This window comes from Rhinolophus sinicus, linkage group LG06 (assembly GCF_036562045.2).
Source record: "Rhinolophus sinicus isolate RSC01 linkage group LG06, ASM3656204v1, whole genome shotgun sequence".
Lineage (NCBI taxonomy): Eukaryota > Metazoa > Chordata > Mammalia > Chiroptera > Rhinolophidae > Rhinolophus > Rhinolophus sinicus.
The window spans coordinates 20298893-20319964 of NC_133756.1; the positions used below are offsets into that span (position 1 = coordinate 20298893).

The 21072-nt window shown below is 39.4% G+C and overlaps 1 protein-coding gene across 5 annotated transcripts in view; it reads left to right on the forward strand.

Annotated features, from left to right (window-relative positions):
- ELAVL4 (ELAV like RNA binding protein 4) overlaps window positions 1-21072 on the forward strand; it is a 147453-nt gene that overhangs the window by 37375 nt on the left and 89006 nt on the right. For 2 of the 5 annotated variants that reach the window (XM_019710566.2, XM_019710567.2), the window contains exon 1: window positions 18583-18715. The exons of 1 other annotated variant lie outside the window; for it this stretch is intronic. In XM_019710566.2, coding sequence (XP_019566125.1) covers window positions 18599-18715 — 117 coding nt within the window. In that variant the 5' untranslated portion in view covers window positions 18583-18598. Of the gene's footprint in view, window positions 1-16902; window positions 16927-18043; window positions 18229-18582; window positions 18716-21072 lie in introns of those variants that run through there. 2 more of the 5 variants (XM_019710576.2, XM_019710568.2) reach the window with 2 other exon arrangements.

The window sequence follows — 21072 nt, forward strand, 5'->3', positions numbered from 1 at the left end:
AGTACCAAGGAAGAAGGTGGGCATAGAGGGGGAATCAATTATCTGCGGGCTTAAAACTAAAGAAAATGAGCCCACAGTTTAAGGCTATTTATTTTATCATTCATTATTTTCCTTATGTAAACCCCTTTGGGGTAGGAGATTCTTTTCCTAACCACTATACTGCTTTGAATCCCCCAAACAGCCAATCAGAAATGGAATTCTGAAACATAGTTTATTTTAAATTAATGTGTTTTCCTATTTAAACCACCTTGTTATAATGAAGAAGCAGAGGCACAGATAGGGCTGGGGATTTAGCCACGATGACGCAGCTAGTCAGTTACAGAGTAAAGCTACTTGGTGTTCATGCCTTCCACTCTAGTACTTGTCGTTGCCTCTTTTCTCACAATCTCTAAAGAAATATATTTTACAACTTTGGCTATAAATAACAAACAGAATACATCCCCTAGATTGTCTTTTTTCTAAATCTTTGTTAAAATAACCCATTGAGGATAAACATATTTTTACTTTTGTGAAATTCACCTCAGTGATGTGACTTAAATTGTAACCACCTAAAGACCCTGGATTTTCTACATGAAAGTTGCTGTGGACTGTATTGTGTCCCTCCAACATTCGTCTGTTGAAACTCTTCCAATATGGCTCTATTTGGAGATAGGGCTTGTAGGAGGTAATTAAGGTTAAATGAGGTCATAAGGATGGGGTCCTAATCCAATAGAATTGGAGGCCTTATGAGAAGAGGAAGAGAGAAAGCACACTTTCTTTCTCTCTGCCATGTGAGCACACAGCTGACACGAAAGTGTTTGCATCTGCAAACCAGGACGAGTGCCCTCATCAGAACCCATAGCACCCTGATCACAGAATTCTAGCCTCCAGAACTATGAGAAAATAAGCATCTGTTTTTAAGACACTTAGTCTATGGTCTTTTGCTATGGCAATCCAAGCTGACTAATACAAAAGTTTTATTGTCTTATTAAATTATGATTTGTAGACCCAATAGACATTCAAATTACAAGATCATTGAAGATGATCTGAGGTTTAGAAAAATGATTTTGATGGGTGTTCCTTTGATGTTCTGGGTACCTTTTGTGCACTTGAGTGTGAGCGCTTCTGAGCACGTGCTTTACTTGTAAGAAATGGCTTATTGTTGACTAGAGATATCTGGCTCACAAATAGAACTGGTGGATGGAAGCCGGCCAGTCCTCCACTGAACCAAAAGTAAAGGATGCATTCACTTGGTGATGTCACTGCAGCCAGCAGTCTTTGCTGGGCTGGGATTTCACTTCTGGGCTCTTGAAATCATTTAATTAAAGGCAAATGCACATAATACCTGAACAGCATTATTGTGCTGGTTTTGTCTTCTCTGCCATGCTGAGTTATTCATTAACATTTGGGTAAAACATTTGAATCATAGACTCCTTTGAGGAGGTCATCCAGCTCATCCCTTCTCTCTGTAGACCAACTCTTCCAAAAGCATCTCTAACACGTTCCGAGCCTCTTATCTTCCCCACCACAGAGCTGGTGCCCTTGCACTGATGGATCCAGCTGATGTCAAAATTGGAAACACATATTTAACAATGGAACCGTAGACAAAGTGTGAGATCTAAAAATGTATGGCCTCATGCCTCACAAGGTTCTTGAAATAAAAGAAAGCCAACTGCTGGTCTGCAGGTCTTAGCAGAATGGTAGTGCTACTTCCGTAACGTTAACCACCAAATGTCCTCCACCTCCAAGGACAGACAGTCTCCTTGGATCACTCAGGGCACTAGAAACCAGGAAACAAGAAAGGGCACCCACGCACATAGCCAGCCAACACCTCTCACATCCTCCCACAGACCCTGTTCTCCAAATGCTAGACAGTAGAATAATCAGTTAAACCCTGGTGAGCAGCAGTGACACTTCAGATCCATTCAAACGACTGTATTTGGTTCCTACTCAGGGTTGGCAGTTACTCTGTGAGGCAGGCTGGGTGCAGCCCCAGCGCCCCCATATCATACATAGCCTATGATGCTGACCCAAAGCAATGTTTGAGGGTCCTACAGCAGAGGAGTTGAGCAGCTCTGAGACTACAAGCCACCCTGAAAATGAACCAGCGCCCCAAGGGTTATCTGGCACACTGCCAGTCACTGGGAAAAAGAAGAGAATCAGACGTGGGTCCTGGCTTTGCAAAACTCTCAATGTAGCAGGAGAGAAAGACCTGCAAACCGGTCATTACAGTGTGAAAAGTGCGGTAATGCTGGAAAGCAACCAAAGGAGGCTATAGGAGCAGAGAAGAGGTACCTAATGTAGTCACTTATAAACTGGCCAAATAAAGTTAAAGGGAGAAACCATTGTTACCTTGGAAGGTTTTCCTTTTAGATTCTAAGATGATTACCATTGCTTCTAACTGTGATAGTTAAACAAAGAAAAAAGAAAAGAAAACTTCTGATACATGTCTTTTGAAACTTTGTTTAATTTCAACATTCTCTCAAGAGTTGGCTTCTTAAAAACATATTTCTGATCCTTTCTGTAGTTAGAATGGGCTGGAAGGTGGGTGGATTTTTTCAGTAGATACCATCAAGGATAGGAAGGATGATGCCAGATGCAGGAGAACACCGCTGCTGGCTAAGGCCACCTTCAGAGGAACAGGCGGATGGGGGAACCCAGTGTCCAAAGGACTCACTTGTTTGTTTTAAGCATCATGTAAAAACCTGGCATTTGGGGTCCCAGCATGGAAAGCATAATAACAGGGATTCTAAGGTTGGTGTGTTTGGGCAACAGAGAAGCAGGTGGAAGTTGTGAGAAGGTCTGTCCACTGGAGGCAGTTGAAATGTCCTGGTGCTGAGATGAGTGGGAAATGGCAGAGGCCAACCAGGCTCAATCAGAGGTGATGGACATCAATCCGCCTGAGTCTCTATTTCCTCCTGTTTAAAATTGTGATGTTTCTGTCCATCTTGTAGGGTTGTTTTAAGGTAAAAATGAAACTCACATGTATGAGGACTCTGGTCCCGGAGAAAATGTGGCCTTCTCCACCTCTCCCTCCTCCTATCCCCTTCCCCTGCCTTCCTGCTCCTTCTCCTTCCTACTACTCCATTTCACTTTTTAGCAGCTAGTCATGCACACAGCTGTACTAAAATGCTCTATACTAAGTGTAGCAATAAGTCTTCTAAGGGAGATGGTGATACAATAACTTCCAAGACACTTAGTCTGGTATTGTCATTTGAAAAAAAAAAAAAATGGAAGGAACAGTCTGTATTAGTCAGAATAGGTGAATTTCTATAGCAAGCAACCCTCAAATCTGAGAGGCTTATCACGGTCAAGGTTATTTCCCACTCATAGTTTATCGTGGGTCTGCAGGAGGCTTTGCTCCACACAGTCATTCATGGACCCAGCCCTTCCCAGCTGGTGACTCTGCTTTCCTTTAGGGCCTCAGACTTCTCTCTTGTACCCTCTGCATCTACTTGGTAGGCAAGAGAAGAAAGAGAAAAGATGGAGCATCGTACAGAAGTTGTTTAGGGGCCAGGCTTAGAAGTGACCACTTCCTCCCACATTTCAATCACCAAAACTCAGTTACTCAGCTCCACTGTGGTCTTTAGCTGGGTGGCCAGGCAGAAAAGGAAACAAATGAATGGACACCTGACAGTCTCTGCCCCATGGCCATAGCTAACCCCAAATTGTGCAAAGTATTGAAAAAGTAGTGAATAAATTCCTCTCCCTGAAGCTATGTAAACAAAGCCCACTGACACCCTGATTTGGAGTGGGGTGAGGGACATTCAAGCCAGAAGAATGTAGAGGACCTTTCTCTCTGAGAGTTTCTGATTCAGTAAAACAGTAGAGACTTGGAGCCGAATTACCCAGCCGAATTTCCGGTGCCTTAAACTGAGTTCTTGGAGTAGAAATAGAACGTTGAATTTCATTTCATAAAGTGCTCTTCCAGCTTGACGTACTGGAGATTTTTAGCACGCACACTCACACCTGGCTGCCCGCCACCTTCTGCCATTGCAGATACGCTTACAGGAAACCGTAAGTGGATCTGCTTTTGATGCTGGCAGCATCTTACTAAAATGCTTTTGCTGGCATCATGGAACAGGAGCAGAATTCAGCTGGGACCAATAATGAGGCTATTTAGAAAGTTCTTTCCTCCACCCCCTGACAAGGCAGATGTGGTGGGGATTTTTCCACTCCCATTCTGTCGATGGTGACCGAAATTAGTTCAAGGCCATCAAAAATGTTTAGACCTTGAGAGTTGAAACCCCAGACCCATAAAGAGGACAAACCCTTTCTCCTATCTAGCAAGAGAAAAAGAAATTCACCCCAGAGACTCTCAACACAGAGGTTTGTCACCTATTTGTTCTGTTAACAGACCTAGAAAAAGTACAGCCCTGTGTCAGTGTGGAAGGAAAAAAAGTATTGGCCTCCGTTAAAAATATCTCCAGATAATATTACTGTGGCTGCTTTCCCCCCTTGAATCGTGTTATATTAAAACAACATTTTCTATCATCTCATTTAAAATCCCCAGTCATTATCATATGAGGTGGGGATTTCATGCTTTATCCCCCATTTACTAGATAAGACTACTTGAGGTCCAGAGAGATTAAGTGACTTGTTTAAGGTCTGTAAGACATTAATTCAAGATTAGTACCCAGATCCCTACACTTCCAAACTCTTTCACTAAACCATATGAGATTATATTCACGGATGTTTTTTGGGGTGTGTGTATGTGGGGGTGTCACTTCAGCTCATATAACTGACTCTGCCTACATGTTGATCCATTCTTCCTTCTGTCCATCCACAAACTCTGTACCAGGCGTTGTGCTTGAGATACAGAGATGAGTGAGGGTCTTTGCCTTTAACAAGTTCACAGTTTAGTAGGGGAGATAGATGTCTAGATAAACAAATGATGGATACAATTATATGGAAAGACAGGGTATGATGGATATGTGTGTGGGGAAGGAGCAGGATTGGACACACAGTGAAGGCATGTTCAGTTCTTCCTGTGAAGGTCAGGGATGGTCTCACAAAGGAGGTGACATTTGAGCTGAATCTTAATGCCTGTCAGACACACAAGGGATATAGGGGCATCCCAGGCAAGGTACCAGCTGTGCAAATGCATAGAAGCTTAAGAGAACATGGCGCATATAAGGATATTATGGAATGTGTGCGGATGGTTTTTGGGACTGGTGAACCCCAGGAGACACCCTGGAAATATTGCTGGGCTAAAAGTGAAGAATGATAGTCTATAATACTTGTGTGCACTCTTGTTCCTGGACCCATAGTGACATCTTATTTCTCTAAACTTAGGGGAGGTTTTGGGTCTGACCCACCCAAACTAGTCCTTGATTATGTTCTGTTCTTGTTCTCATCAGTAAACCTGGGCTCCCTAGTCTGATTGTAATTACTCAAAGATCCTGAACCATGTCACATTCTTGCTACATCCCCTGTCCCAAGGCTAAGAACACTACATCGTGGGGGCCAAGGAACTGCTTAGTGATTTTAAAATATTCAGAAGTCAAGCAGTGAGCTCAAGGGAATGCTAGCAGGGTGTGGTATTGTGAGAGGGAAGGCTCCTTTCTGTTCCGTGAGTTAACCCAGCACTGTGTCAGCCACAGGGGTCACCGATGAAGATGGGTTCTTGCCCTCAAAGAGCTCACAGTCTTGAGTGAAGGTAGACATAGAAGGCCGTAATTGTGATTCCGTGAGGAATGGAGTAATCTGAGGAACCAGTTCTGTGAGAGGTCAGATGGGGAACTGCTGATTCTGTCTGGGGAAAATTGGAAACTTTACTGTCTGCTCCCAGTCCAGTGTAAATCCCTGAGGCAGGGGATTTGTGTGCCTTGCTTAGTGTTGAATCCCTAGTGTCTGGCACATTGTTAAGTGCTCAATAAATATTTGCTGAATGAATGAATGGGAATTAATACTTGAACTTGATTTTGAAGAATGAGTATGTATTCAGCAAGCTGAAGAAGGAGGGGAAATTGGGTTCTAGACAGAGAGAATAGCTTGTTCAAAGACATATTGTAGAGTGTGAATATAAATGGACTTTCTGGAAAATGGCTTTCTCTTTCTCTCTCTCTCTCTCTCTCTCTCTCTCTCTCTCTTTCTCTCCCTCTCCCTCCTCTCCCTCTCTCCCTCTCCCTCTCTCTCTATATCTTTTCTTTCTTTTATTTTGACCAAATGCTCCTCACACTTTGCTGTACTAAGTGTCTTAGCATGGTTGACCACCCCAGCATATATTAGCCAGGGACTTTGTCAATACCCATAACTAGGTATCAGGTGAAGTTGGTCATAGCTAAGGTGACCATGTAACCTGGTTTGCCTTGGACAGTGCTGGTTTATGCCTGTTGTCTCTACTATTATGGATAGAGCTTTCCTACACTCTCAAAAGTATCTGGGTTTCACTAAGAGAAGGAGGGGTCCCTTCTCTCAGGCATTAGCAAAGAAAGTGGTTAATGTAGAAAGCCCCATGACCAGATTTCAGGAGCATCATCAATTCAACACTTATTCAGCAGATATTTATTGAATGTGAATCTATTCTGGATACTTCAGGGATCCCTAAGGATGAATAAAACGTAGTTTCTCCTTGACCCTTCTTTCAAAGTGATGATTGTACATATCCTGTCTTTCTCATCCCTGGCTGTGAGAATAGCACAGTAAACACTGTATGTGTTTGTTGAATGATTATAATGAGTCAATGTATGATACTTAACCTCACTCTGCCATAGTTTTCCTTATCTGTCAAGGCAGGGAAAACAAAAATACTACCTACCTCATAAGATTACTTTTATATTAAGTGAGTTAATGCATGTAAAGAGCTAAGACTAGTGCCTGATACAGTAAATGTTCAATAGATAGTAGTTATTACATGAAAGTACTTTGCAAATGAAACAGAGTTACCTATAGCTTTCTGTAGCTTAAAAATGAGAAAAGCAGATATTTAGAAGCTTTGTTTAGGGAAGGTTGCATTTTTTTAATTTACTCAACCATCATTTATTATGAATCAGATATGAGCCCCACCCTCAAGGACCTCAAGCTGAGGAGAAATACATGCAAAAGAAGATTATGACCTTACATACATTTGTGTCATGAAACAATGTCCTATAAACTTGTGGAGTCTGTTAGCGGTCTGCTCATTGAAAATCTTGGCAGAAGAGGGGATGGACATTGATTGATATTAATGAAGGAAGCAATGTGGTTAGATTGGAATTTTAGAAAGGTCAGTGTGGCCAGTAAATGGGGCTCAGTCAAAACTGGAGGTAAGATATTTAGATGATAATAACCCAGGAGAGAAATGCAGAGTCAAACCAAGGCAATGGCAATGGGTATAAGGAAAGTTAAGGAGGTAGAATCCACACAACTAGGTGGTTGGCAGGACTGTTGAGAAGTTTATAGACAACTCTTCTTGACTGGAGAGAGGTATATCTTGAAGGACAAGATCAAGACACCAGGTTTATTTTATTTTCCAAGCCCTCTCTGTGTTCTTGTGAAACCTGTGTTGTCAACACTGAGTGTCTCCACTGATAATGTTGTACTTTGGTTTTTGTAAGTGAAGAGTAATGGGAAAGTAGATTAATTGTGATACTTTAAGGCAGGGGTGTCCAAACTTTTTTCAATGTTTTTTTACCAAGGGCCATATGCAGTAAAATTTACAAACAGCCGGGCCACTCACCCGAGGTGAAGTACATATTGCCTCACCTAGTTTATTTAAGTAAACTCAATATATTTTTGGAATTTGCTGCGGGCCAATAAAAAATGGATTGAGGGCCACAGTTTGGACACCCCTGCTTTAAGGTATATAGAAAGTATGAGAGAAATAAGCACTGTTCTCCTATCTGTTTGGGAAGCCTCGGACACTCAGGCATTCCATTTGGAATCTTGGAGAGCAATTACCGAATGCTGTAAATTAGATGTAATAGACAAGGCGGCTTGGGCCCACGGGTGGGAGCCTTGATGCTAGAACCCAAGTTTTTGATTCCCAATTCACTTTTTTCTCAGTGTAGTCTCATCTATTGTAGACTAGATTGGTTTCCTCACTGGTTGCTGAGTTCCTCAGAGTACTCCAGGAAGTGTGTGGGTGTGGGGTAAATGTCTACTGGGGCCCACTCTTTTCTGAACCAGGAGAGCCGCACTGTTTTACTTATTGATATATTAGTGGTTTTTATAAGACTTTATTTAGAAAAAAGCACTTACTAGGAAAAAAAACTGAAAGTAAATCCTCTGAAGTTACAAACTGTCTACATAGCTTGATACTCCTATAGTGCAGAACTGCTCACTCTCCTTTTAAACTAATATATATATATATATATATATATATATATATATATATATATAATTTTATACACACATACATATATGTACACACATGAAACATTAACTAATGTTACTTTCTATGTAGGCAGTAACATGAGCTAAATAATATTTAGAATATACTATTAATTCTCGTATACACTTGCACTGCCCAGTGTTTTTCCAGAGTCCTGGTTGCCTAGAATGTGGGAGTGTGGGCAGATGATGAATTCATACTCCCGACTGCAACGTCAGCAGTACCCTTCCGTTTTCCATACCTTTCACGTCATCCAAGGCTTACTGGAGTTCTCTGTGACTGAAGACCTCTCCAGCTACAGAAGCACAAATTCTGTGTGCAAACCCTCACGTCATAGACAAGGCTGTAGCCAGAGCACTGTCATCTGTAGCCATAAAGCAATGTCTGTTGAAAGCTCATGGCTTCAGCTCGATGGATTTGTCCTGGGGAGTGACTTCCACTTTAGAGTCATTTCTAGAGAGAAAAAGACCTATTTTTGGCAGAGATTTCTCATATTGAAAAACAATTCTGTGGAGGGATAGATTCTAAAAATTCATTTTTGGTGGGGGAGAGGGTCATCTTTGGGATTCATCTATTTATCATTTATGTCTAAGAGAAGCCATATCTTAGCCGGCCGGGTGAATATATTCATTTTACTTTAACAAATATTTATTGGGTGCCAACTATGAGACAGCCACTGTACTCATCTACAGGGAAACAAAGGAAAATAAGAACAGCCTTTGCCCTAAAATATCTTGAAAAGAGCTCATGGAGATAGACCTGTAAACAACTGTGGTAATACTCTGGCGTGATGTCTGTGGAGGCAAGAGGAATAAACTGCTATAAAAGCTCAGATAATAAAGCAGCTAATTTTGCTTAGTGAGGTTGAAGCCTTGAAGGATGAGTGTGATATGCCAGGGAGAGAAGGCATTCCAAGTGGAAGAGACAGTAGGAACAAAAGCGTGGGGTAGAAGGACCAAGCCATATGGGAGAATAAACTGGCATGTCTAGAGCTGTATATATAGAAGGGAATGTCCCAGAGGAATGAGGAAGCCTAAATGGAGGCCAGGCTGCAAAGAGCCTTGAATACAATAACGAATAATTGGGCTTGATATAAGGAGTGAAGATCACGGAAGGTTGCTTAGGCAGGAGAGTAACAGAACATATGAAATTGGCGGTATTTGCCTGCTTTTGACCTACAAAAACAATTTCACGTGTTTTATAAAAAGTAGTTAACACTTTAAGTACTTAACAGAATATCATATACTCTGTAATCTGTGCCTTATATGCATTATCTCATTTAAGCCTCATAAACTTAGGCATTATTACTGTCCCCATTTAAAATAAGACGACACTGAAATTCAGTGAATATCTGGACTTAATCCAGATCCTGGTCAAAGACTTTGGTTCTAATGATTTTAGTCAACCATCTCCACTTCTGTATTTTATTAAAATAACTCTGGTGACCAGACTAGATATTGGAACATAATAATACTAACCTGGCTCTATATTTGAGGCAAATTTTTAAATCTCCTTCTAAAGCATGATTTCCCTTTAGCCAGTGTTTTTGCACTGTGAAATCAGTTGAAAATCAGAGTAATTTTACCGAAAATTTTGTTAGCTAATTAAACACCATTTATTTGTAGACTGATATATTAGCGCTAGCAGAGACTTCAGAAATCATCTCGTTTCATTTCTTATTTAGTCAGGGGGGTTCCGGTCCTCAGAGGAGAAGTGATTTGCACAAAGTCATAGAATTATTAGTGATAGAGGTAGAACTGGCCTTGAGGTTTCCTGGCTCCACCTGATATGTTTCCTCGTGATTTAAAATGGACCTTACTTTCAGGAACACACATCAAGTGCTTACTGTGTACAAGGGCCGTTGTTGTAGGCATGTTCTTCTGTATAACCCTTATACATGGAAATGTGTAAAACTTCACGTCAGATGGATGGCACAGTTTGGCTACCTGCTAATACCAAATGAAAGATATTGGTGGAAAAGTCTGTCTTTTAGCTATAATGGGCACACATAGATTATGTGGTCTTACAGGGTAATAAATATTTAGCAGTGAGGAGTCCATTGAAATTATTTCCTTGTGCCCCGAGGTACCCATGTGCTAATAGACAATAAAGAACAAATTATAAGCAGAAGTTTGTATATTATTTGAGTTGGGAAACCTTTAAGATAAAAAAAAGAGTTTGAAAATTCTTGATCAACATGGAAGTTTTAATGACATGCATAACGTATATGACACACATGTTTTATATTCCCAGGCTTGTAAAAGGCTAGCAAAATCTTTTGCTAGCATTCTCATTTCATTGACAATGTAAAAACAATTAAATGTGATGGTTATTTGATTATCCCATGATTCATTTTATGTATTCACTTTATGTTGGCAAAGTAGGTATCAAATAATAAAATCAGTAAGTACCAATTTGGGGTAAAGTTGGAATTCTTTTTTAAATTTTTCGTTAAACTGTCCAACGAGCCTTAGGTTACATGTAATATAATTTGTAAAACCCTAATGTAGGTTTTAAAAACTGTTCTTCACTCTTCTCAGGGAGCAAACTAAATAGGGAGGTTAATATCAATAACCCTTTTAAAAGAACTTAAGTGTAATTTCTATGATGACCTAGATTAATGGTGACTTGATAAAAGTTATGTATTTGTGAATAATTTCAGGGTTGGACTAGGGCTTTTCCAGGGACTGAACTTTTGCAGGAGCCCAGCGTCATTATAGGTACTACATAATATTTTAAAGGAAGGTTAACATGAAATAGGTATTTGTAGCCTTGAAGGCTTTGGGGGTTGTAATGTTAAAAACTGTTCAAAAACCATACGTAAAAAAAAATACTCATCTTCGTTAAAGATGCGATCTTTTTCAAGGAGGTATTTTGAACTTGAAGCTGCCCGTTGCTAAGAGGTTGCTAAGGGAAATGGGCTACTCAGCACTAATGTGTATCTTCTGCTTAAAAGTAGTTAAATCACCCCCCCACCACCACCACCCCAGCTTCAGAGTCAGAGAGGGGAAGAACTCAAAAAGGTCAAGTGGAGAGTTGCTTCTTTCTGACAGTTATATAGCATGCCTCTCTTGTTTTTCATGCTTTTTCCTTCACCTCCCATAGAGAAAGGAAGCAACCTTCCTGGGCATAAAAAGGTTGAAAAGGTAAACTAGGCTACTGAACTGGGCAGAGCTTATCATGAATAGATAGACTGTCTGTGGCTAAGACAGAAGAAGTGTCTGACCACTGAGAGAAACCCTTCTGCTGATGACCAACCTCAAGAAAGGGCTGTTATAATAACTCAGCATTAAGGGTGACTCGATAAATAAAGTTATCTATTAATGAATAAAGTACCAAATAATTGTGCCCTAAGCAATTGGTTCAAAAGTTTTTCTAAAATATTTGGAACCAATTATCTATGTTCTTCTATGGATTGCCAACTATGTTCTAGGTACTGATATTCTGCGTGCTGGGATTAGAAGGCAAAAAAAACATACAATTGCTACCCTACAAGCTCACAGTACAGTGTGAAAGTAACAAAGAACTATAATTCATTGAGTACAATCTGTAATAGATTTGTTTGAAAATAGTTGAAGTTTAGAATTATGCTAACAGTTGAATTTTTTATAAATAAAACTTGGAAAATATTTGGGAAGATTGTATGGGGGCTTTAGTAGGTGATTCCATCTGAACATCAGGCACTCTTTCTTCTGCCTGTGGAGATGGAGGAGGAAATCTCACACACACAAAATAATAGCTGGGGGGGAAAATATCTCCTGTAAGTCTCAGGTCTAGCATTCTGTCATCATCTGGCAGAATACTGAAATGGCAGGCATAGGTTAGGTTAGTTTTGTTTTGTTTTAATTATTATTGTTTTCAATGTCAGCAGATGTTGCTCTGAATGTTGGTTTCTGAGTATAGACTAACACATAGAATAAGACTTAAATTTTTTTAGATCTACATTTTTTCTGTGTACGGTAATATTTATAGTGAAAATAATGTGAACTAAGGTTTGAAACCTAAATTTTCCTCTTACCAGCTGTGTGATCTTCAGAAAATCACTTAAATTCTCTAGCCTTTAGTTTTCTTGTTGGAAATCTCAGAGCTGTGAGATTAAATGAAATTTATAGGCAAAGTACCTAGTGTAATGTTTGACAGATAGTGGGTGCTCAATAAATATTACTTCCTGTTCCTTTTATAAAAGTACTTACTGAATAAGAGGGTCTGTTCTCCCACAGTTATCAGATCATAATAGTCCTCTTTTTACAACTTTTTTAAAATGGAAGAGGTTGGAGTAGATGCAGAGGAAACTTTAGAGGGGGTCTAGCTCAAATGAACTGGCTGCCATTATCCTCTCCTCCCCCACCTCTGTTTTGTATGAAATAGCCTGCATTTTCCTAGACATATCCTATCATTCTCTAAGGGTCGCCTCAGTTCCAGCTTCTTCTCTGAAGCTCTCCCCTACCACTCCACGTGGCATCCTCACCATTGACTAGCCTTCAGTATTTTATTTTGGTGTTTTGTTTTCTTTCAATTTTTTAATTTACAGTTGACGTATAATATTATATTGGTTTCAGGTGTACAACACAGTGATTAGACTTTTATATACCTTACAAATACAGTGGAAGATTACTCTGCCATAAAAATAATAATAAAATCTTGCCATTTGCGGCAACATGGATGGACCTAGAGGGTATTATGTTTAGTGAAATAAGTCAGACAGAGAAAGACAAATACCATATGATTTCACGTATATGTGGAATCTAAAGAAACAGAATAAACTTTAGTATTTTATTTTGATACCATTCTTTTACCATTCTTCCTTACACTACTGGGATTCGTGCATAATAAAGAAAGCTCCTTTTGCAGATGGTAAGCTCCTTGAATGTGGGTACTACAACTTGTATTTCTTTTTATTCTTTACACTAAGAATTTAGAGCTGAGTTTTGCCCACAGGACGAGGAAAATGTTTATCTGCAGCAGATATTTTTCATTAGAACTAGAACAGACCATTCAGCCTTTCTTTGTTATTATTGCCTTATTCTCTAATTGTTTTGTGAGTCTTTGAACTGTATCTTCTTCAGCATGATTGAATCATGTTGTAGCTAGGTACTAATTCATACAGTTTTTCCCTGTTCTCCCTGTTAATAATAATAGCTACTGTTTAGAGTGCTGCCTCCACCAAATCTACATGTATTTTAATCCTAGCAACAAACCTTAAGGGTAGCATTATTGTGCCCATTTTTACAGATGAGCAAACTAAGACTTAGGGAGCCTAGCACATCATTTTCCCCTGAGAAAAAGTGTTCAGTAACCCCTACCATGTTTCTCTGAAAATAAGACCAGGTCTTATACTAATTTTTACTCCAAAAGATGCATTAGGGCTTACATATAGGGATGTCATCCTGAAAAATCACGCTAGGGCTTATTTTCCAGTTAGGTCTTATTTTCAGGGAAACACGGTAGCTGAATCTAATGAAATAGGCCTTGGGATAATATTTGTGGTGATGATGAGTGTTAACTATTGATCTTCATTCATTCCCCATAGCTAAGTGCTGCCTGGAGCCAGGCTCTGTGCTGTGAGGGGCTGAGGACATAGAAGTTCATTCAACTAGTGTTTGCTGAGCAGCTGAACTGTTCTGTGTAAGGAGTTTTGCCAGGTTTGGAAGAGGAAGTAGGAAGTGAGGCTGGGAACTCGATCCTGCCTTCTAAGATTTTTTGCTTTCCAGCTTTAATCCTCTGTATCTTTCTCACTCCAAATTTACAGCCTGGTCATAATGATAGACTAAATGAGATACTTTGGGGGACATGCCTAGTTGATAGAACATCATAAAGAAGTCTCTTGGTCATTTTTAGTTGAGAAAAAAATTGAGCCTTCCGTACTCCCTTTTGTTTCTCTTCTAGTCTGTGCCTATCTTCCTCACTCATTCAACAGATATTTACTAAGCATATTTGTCGTGCGGGGCGGCCTGCGGGGCGTCTGGTCCCACTCCCCACATAAGAACGCAGGATATGGCTAGGCCAAAAAGGAATACCCATGGAGCCATAGATAGTCATACCACTATATTTTCTCTGGTGGTCCGGCGAGACACACGCAGTAGTAGCCACACAATCTGCAGTACGCCATTCACTTCTCTGCCTGCCAACCAACCAACCAATCAACGCAGCCCCCCATCACAGTTGATGGTCATTCACTACCCAGGCCAGCACCTCCCCACGCGAGGCCGAGAGCCTGGAAACTGCTTGGACTCTGTCCACACAATATTCTTCCATGAAGTGATGGGGGAAGATCTCACTTTTAGATGAGGAAGACACCATTCTAGAAAAATGCTTAGATATAACAATTGTCTGTACCATAAAGTTGTGTAAAATTGTACATGTCAAGTGCCTGGTGCAGTGTTTGGTATGCAGCAGACTTCTGGTAAAAGATAGCAGCTTTTATTTGCACTTTGTAAGTCCTATTATTTCTTTATTTCTTCTTGTCCTCCCTCTCCTCACCTCCCCTTTACATTTCCCTCCTACAAATAACCTTCCTTGCTTTTTACAATATATCTATTTCTTTATTCGTAGTTACAGAATTATAAATGAGTCCAGAATTTCTTTTAATTCTACATTAAATTATTTTCAAAATTATTAAGCTGGTTTCACACTGTATCCTTTAATGGTACGAGTACCTACTCCACACTTCATCTGCTCAGTGACCTTTGATTGGTAAAGATTTATTTATACTAGGGTCCCTTGTTTGTTTCTTTTCTTTTAAAAAAAATTTTAGTAAAGCTCATCTGAAGTGAAAGACCCCCCAAATCCGTTCATGCAAGGATCTTCAGAAATCTCTGTGTGTCGCACAGTGACCCTGCTGAGTTTTGTTGGGCTATGATGAAGGCTATGTCAGGGGAAAGTCCAGATAGGGACTCCGCCGAAATTAGATTTCTTGAGTAAGTGTGCATTTACCTTTTTCAGAATTTACTAACAATAAGGCAGTTTTTCCATCCTTTAAATTTTCTTTCCCACGAAGACACCCTATTGCTTTACAACTGTGGTCAAAGGCATGTTGACTCTGGAAAGAAACCTGCTTTCAGCTGCTGTTCTAGCATAAGGCATAGTAGTATGGAAAGAAAATTAAGTGTGAAGGACTCCTAGGTTAGCTAACCTGCACAGGTGAATTCTTGGCAATTTAAGTAGACTAGACAGCCATTTGTCTACATTTCAACCTCACAGTAGCATCTTCTAGCTCTTTCCCACAATCCACAGTAGGCAAAACTACTTAAGAAAGAGGCAGGCATCACACTGTCAGGTCATCTATCTCTAAGCGTGCTTCAACAGTGAATCCCTAATCCGTCTAGTACACTCCATGTCAGTCTGGTGCATCTTTCTTGTCTCTGTGGTATGTTTGCATTTTCCTATAAAATTTGATTTAATGTTTCTACAGGAAAACAAAAAACAAAACAAGACAAAACCAGCACCACAATTCACCAAAGGGAAATTATTATTTAAATTTTATCAAAAGTTCTTAAATATAGTATACCACTCTCTGGGCATGATGATTGTATTTTCCCTAAAGGAAGAAATGCCAGCAGTTTAGGTTTATCTTTCAAAGGAAGAGGAGAGGATAAAAAGAAATTGAACCACAGGAAAATGTCAGGTCATAGTATTTAAATTATGTGCCATAATCATATTAGGGCAGAGCACATGGAATTCCTGATCTGTGCATGGCACTGAAGAAGGACCAGCAATTATCTATGTGTGTATGTGTGTGTTTGCTCTACCTTCCCACCCCATTTTGCTAATTCAATTGAGGAGCAAGAAGAGGTAATCCAGATACCCAGAACAGGAGGAGAAGGTCTGCAGCTGTGCTTAGAGGAACTGGTGTGAAGAGACAGGCTCAGTTTGGCTTGGAGTTTTGTGCTATTGCATGTGAATGCTCTGGAACTGCCCTAATCGACTGAAAATGAGCCGGCTACAGTCATATGGAACAGGTCTGTTTAGCCACATCTCTGGGTAGCATGGCAGATGGTAGACCGTCAATGGGTGGTATTGATTGGCTGGATTTGCCTTAGGGTAGCAAGACTATGGGTCCTTAAAAACCCGCTTCATCTTATTTTCCTTTGTGCAGCTACGTACAGTTGTGGTTTTCTTTTCTTACTCCCCCCCCCCAACCCCCAAAAGGAAAAGGAAATCTCCTTTTCTCCCTTTTCAAATCAAAAACCTTCCTTGGTAATCAAAACAGAGAGGTTACCTTGAGATAAACACTCTTTAAATTATCACCAAGGCAAGAAAACTTGAGAATATTTTATTTACTAGGCTGATTACATTTTAATGTTTGAAAAAAGTGACATTTTTTAATTAGTGTTTAAGACATATGGTGAGTGTACAAATTAGCTTATTGCATACAACCAGAATTTGATGTGAGCAACTCCTCCTTCTCACTCCCCAGTTAAAAATTGTCACTTGAAACTTAATATATGCGAGGAGGTTAAATGGTATTAAGTGATTCAGCCTTGACTTAAAGATGAAGGAGACAGTCACTGTTGTGTGTGGCTAAATGTTGCTTGGATAGGCTGGAAAAATACTAGTCTCAACATCCGTGTTTGCAAGAGGATGTGGAAATTCCAGGGCTTTAATTTTGTCCAGCCAAGAAAGCAAAATCCCAGGTATCTGTATGCATTGGTTTCTCTTTTAGATACGAGGAAACGTAGAATGGTGCTTGCATGCTCTGTAAGTAATAAAATTCTCCTTAAAAATCAGGCCTTGTAACAAAATAAGTGATGAGATTTATTTTTGTTCAGGTGGTTCTTAATCTTTTAGCATCCCCGTCCATCACTTAGGGCTTCTAGCTTGGGACCTTCTATTTATTCCTGGCAGAAGAGCAGATTAATTGGAATAGAATAATACAAAGGAGACACCAAGTTAGCTATACATCCAAAATAGTATACGAAAGAAACGTTCCATTTCAAAGCAGATCAGCAATGGGGGGAAAAGAACAGCATTGGGGAGAAATATGTGATTAGTTTACTCTTCTGGTTGTTTATAACTATTTGTATAATTGTGTTTTTAAAAGAGATGCTTAAGATTTGTTTTTGTATTTGTTTTTCTGTGTCTTTACTCTTAAGCGTTTGGTTATTTCCTATCATGAAAGACCATATCAAATAAACTTAATGTTTTGCTCAGAAAAAAAGTTACACTCTTGCCTCCATTTTGTATGTGCTTCGTCCATATGCATATTTTTGAATTGAGTTTTTATCACACGAGTCAATATTTCTCTGTTTTTGCTAAAGGAAAATATTCCTGTGGAGTTTTTGGTTTCCCCCCTTGCTCTGTGTTGGTTGGATTTTTCCCTTGTTCATCCTTTGCTGAATGAAACAAAGCTTGTTTGTGTTTCATTCTGCACAGTTCTTATTATTATAGAATTGATGATGGTGTTTTGTTTTGTTGTTTTGTTCCTATAAGTCAGGAGAAGAAATTTTATTTATTTATTTTGACAACATACAGAGAGAGACGTGACAAGATGCCTGTTAGGATACTGGCGTTTCTCATGTCACATCCTATACCCAAAAGCTATTCCAAGAGGGAACAAAAATCAGTCTTTTAAGATGGTTCATTTGAATCTGTGCACTCTACCCACCTGGTGGTTATATAGTGAACTGTTACTTTAAAGAGTAGTTTAAACACCAGCCATGTTTGGGGCAGGCTGCTCTTGCAAAGAGAGCAGTACATATAACAGGAGTCTACTGTGTGTGAGATAAGGGGAAAATTCAGCTCACTGACTAGAGGTTTTAATGTGCAAACTCTAGGGAAATAATATATTGACTGTTCCGTGGCGCGCAAGAAAATTGAAGAACCCTTTGCAGACGGAGTGCTTTGCAAAGGATTCTATCTGTTTCTCTTAAAACAAAATCTGTGGCAAGATGTTTGAAATCAGCAGGACGCTTAATGCTGCTTTGTTAAATAATGAGGTAATATTTTGTCACTTTTTTCTGGGCAGCATCTGTTTTTGTTTTTTTTTTCTCCTTTCTTTTCCTTCGCTTCATTTCTCCCCCCTGTGTTTATGAAGGATTCTCTTTTTTTCTATTCCTTTTTTTTTTTTTTTCTCCTCATGGAAGTCAAGGAAATACAATTCACGCTTCCATTTCTGTTCCTTCCTTTCGGTGCTTTTGGAAAATTTGGTTGTCTTTTTTATTTGCAGTTTCAGCCGGCTGCTGTTTCCTAGCCCATTGTGCCCTGTAAGGCTTCTCCACTGCGTGGAGTAGGTAGTTATTAACGCTGAATTGGCTTCTGGTACAGTCCATCTGGACTCTGTGTGGGAAAGCTGGCTGCCGGCGACTGATGCTGAGATATCTGCAACCTTTGGGATGTGTGCATGGTGGCAAGGGGCTGACTGATATGAGATTACTTCTTTTAAGGGAAATTGTTATTAATGAGTCAAGAAACTGCTCATTTATGGTAAGAGGGATACAGCGGCACTGGCAGCCCCATAGCTCTGGGATATCATTTTTAGGTTGCCTTCGCTGCTTGAGTGAGACAAGTTTCTTTCTGTGGTGGTAGAGGATTGTGGCGGAAAAAAAAAAAAAAAAAAAAAATCATGCATGACTGGGAGACTCGCCTGCCTGATTTTTGAGATAATATATAGAGAATCTGTTGCTTTACAAATGTCACACCACTGATGTAGCGGTCAGCCCCTCACTCTGAAAGATGAATGGTACTATTGGAAATGCAATAATAAGGTTGACTTTTCCCAACAATAGGATTCTGCCTTTGTCTTTAGAGAAAAGGCCTCTGAGGACATTTGTGCATTTGTCTGAGGATTCTGTTGAAAGACTTTAGAGTGGAGGTTTTGGGAGAAGTGATCAATATACAAAGTACATGGATTTTTTTAGCCTAGCAAAACCAGCTAATTATTTATACTGTAATATGCAGTTCCTATTTTGGAAAAGTGGCCAGAGTATCTTTTGGTATACCTGTTAATTTATGGCTCACCAAGTGTGCTTAGGTTAGCATGGATAGTAGAAAAGAATTTTTAAAAATTGTGACTTTTATAACCTCCAGAGAAATACAAAGTAAATATAAAGTGAAAATCCAAGCCAGCTGTTTTTATTTGTGTTTGTCAGGATTGTGTTCGTGTTTACTTTTCGCAATATTTTGATGTTGGTGAAATCACATTCAGAGTTTCTGTTGTTGATTTTGGGCACCTGTACCTGCCCTGTGTACGTATGTTAAGCTCTTGAACACTCTTAACCTGGGAATTCATCCTTAGTACACAGTTCAATAGATATTATAGTACTGTTGTGACTCACAGGACTCTATACATTTACTAAAGAAATTATTTTAAAAGTTTACTTAATTTAGTATTGTTCCACTTAAAGGAATTATATAGTCATAATATTTCCACTTTTGTATTTCCTGTGTTTTCGTTTCTAATAGCTGAGTTTATTTATATTCAAATCTAATAGTTCATATAGTGTACCTCACATATTGTTTTGTGGTATATCTGTATTTGAAAAAGTGTGTATACATATGTGTATGTATGTGTCCATGACATAGTAGCTTGTAGAGCATAGTTTTAATTTTTAGAAATGCAAAAGTTATTTTCTTTTCTAATAATTTTTCACAGATCCATTTATTCTTGGATTTTGAAGCCCAGAGTGTAACATGATTTTTGGCCTGTATTTCTACTTTGCTTAGTCCCATCTCACTGTCAACTCCAGCCAAAGATTAAAGATTATGTTGAATTATGTCTTTAGTAATATTTGTTACCTCTGTGTATTTATTGAGGAACAAATTGATTAAATTATGAATTACATAAATAGTGATAAGTTAGCTTTTTGGATAGAAGTAAAGCACAAACTCCTCAGGTAAGCCACTTAAAAAACCAAAACCAGAACAAAAAACTGTATAATCAAAGACTTGGTAGAGTAGAGGTTATGAAATGTATAGCACACACAGACTGTATGCATCACCACACACTTGCTAAATGTCTCTGTGCAAGTCTTTTAGGAGGCCAAAGAAGAAAGACATCGTTTGAAGGACAGAAGCAAAATCACGTGTTCAGTTCAGCAAGATGAACACTCTGCACTGGTTATGAAATGAGGCTGTGTCAAAAGCATGTTATACTTTTCTCTAGAGCAATAGGGGAAGCAAAGAGAGAATGTGTTTTGGTGGATTTTTAAAAATTCAGATCATGCCACTATCCAAGTTGAGAAATAAATTCATTTAAATAAATCATTCATCATTCTCTGTTTTGAAAAGCTTAGATAGACGACAGAAAGGTAGAGGCTGACAGCTGCCCTCCTCCTCCCCCCACCAGCTTTTTTCTTTTTTGTTTATTAGGAAATAGTTTTCTGAAGCAAACTTGTATGAACCTAGTTCCCGAAGCAAGCACAATCTCAAACTTGCTTTCTTTTGAGACAGTGTCCATGTTAGCTGCAGAACGAGCATAACTTACTAAAAATCAGCAATATTGGGAAATAATAAAGTTAAAATGTGGATGTATTAGCACATTAAAGTGCTTTTGTTGTATCTTTAAGCCTAGAGGCAGATCATTAAATATGCATTTCGCTAGAAAGCAACCGTCCAGAAAGATGAGGTGGTTGAAAATATTCTAGATGAGTAAAGCCCTCTGTCAGAGGGGTGGGGTGGTGCAGCCCTCTGGACAGGGAAAACGGAGGACACTCCCACTGTTAAGATTTGCAAGCCACCAGTGACCTGCAGTTGTTATAGTACTTTTGAGCTGGGAGGAGGGAAAAGGTAAAAATACAAGTATGGCTGTTGTTGCTTCAGCCTGGCCTTAATTACCAGACACA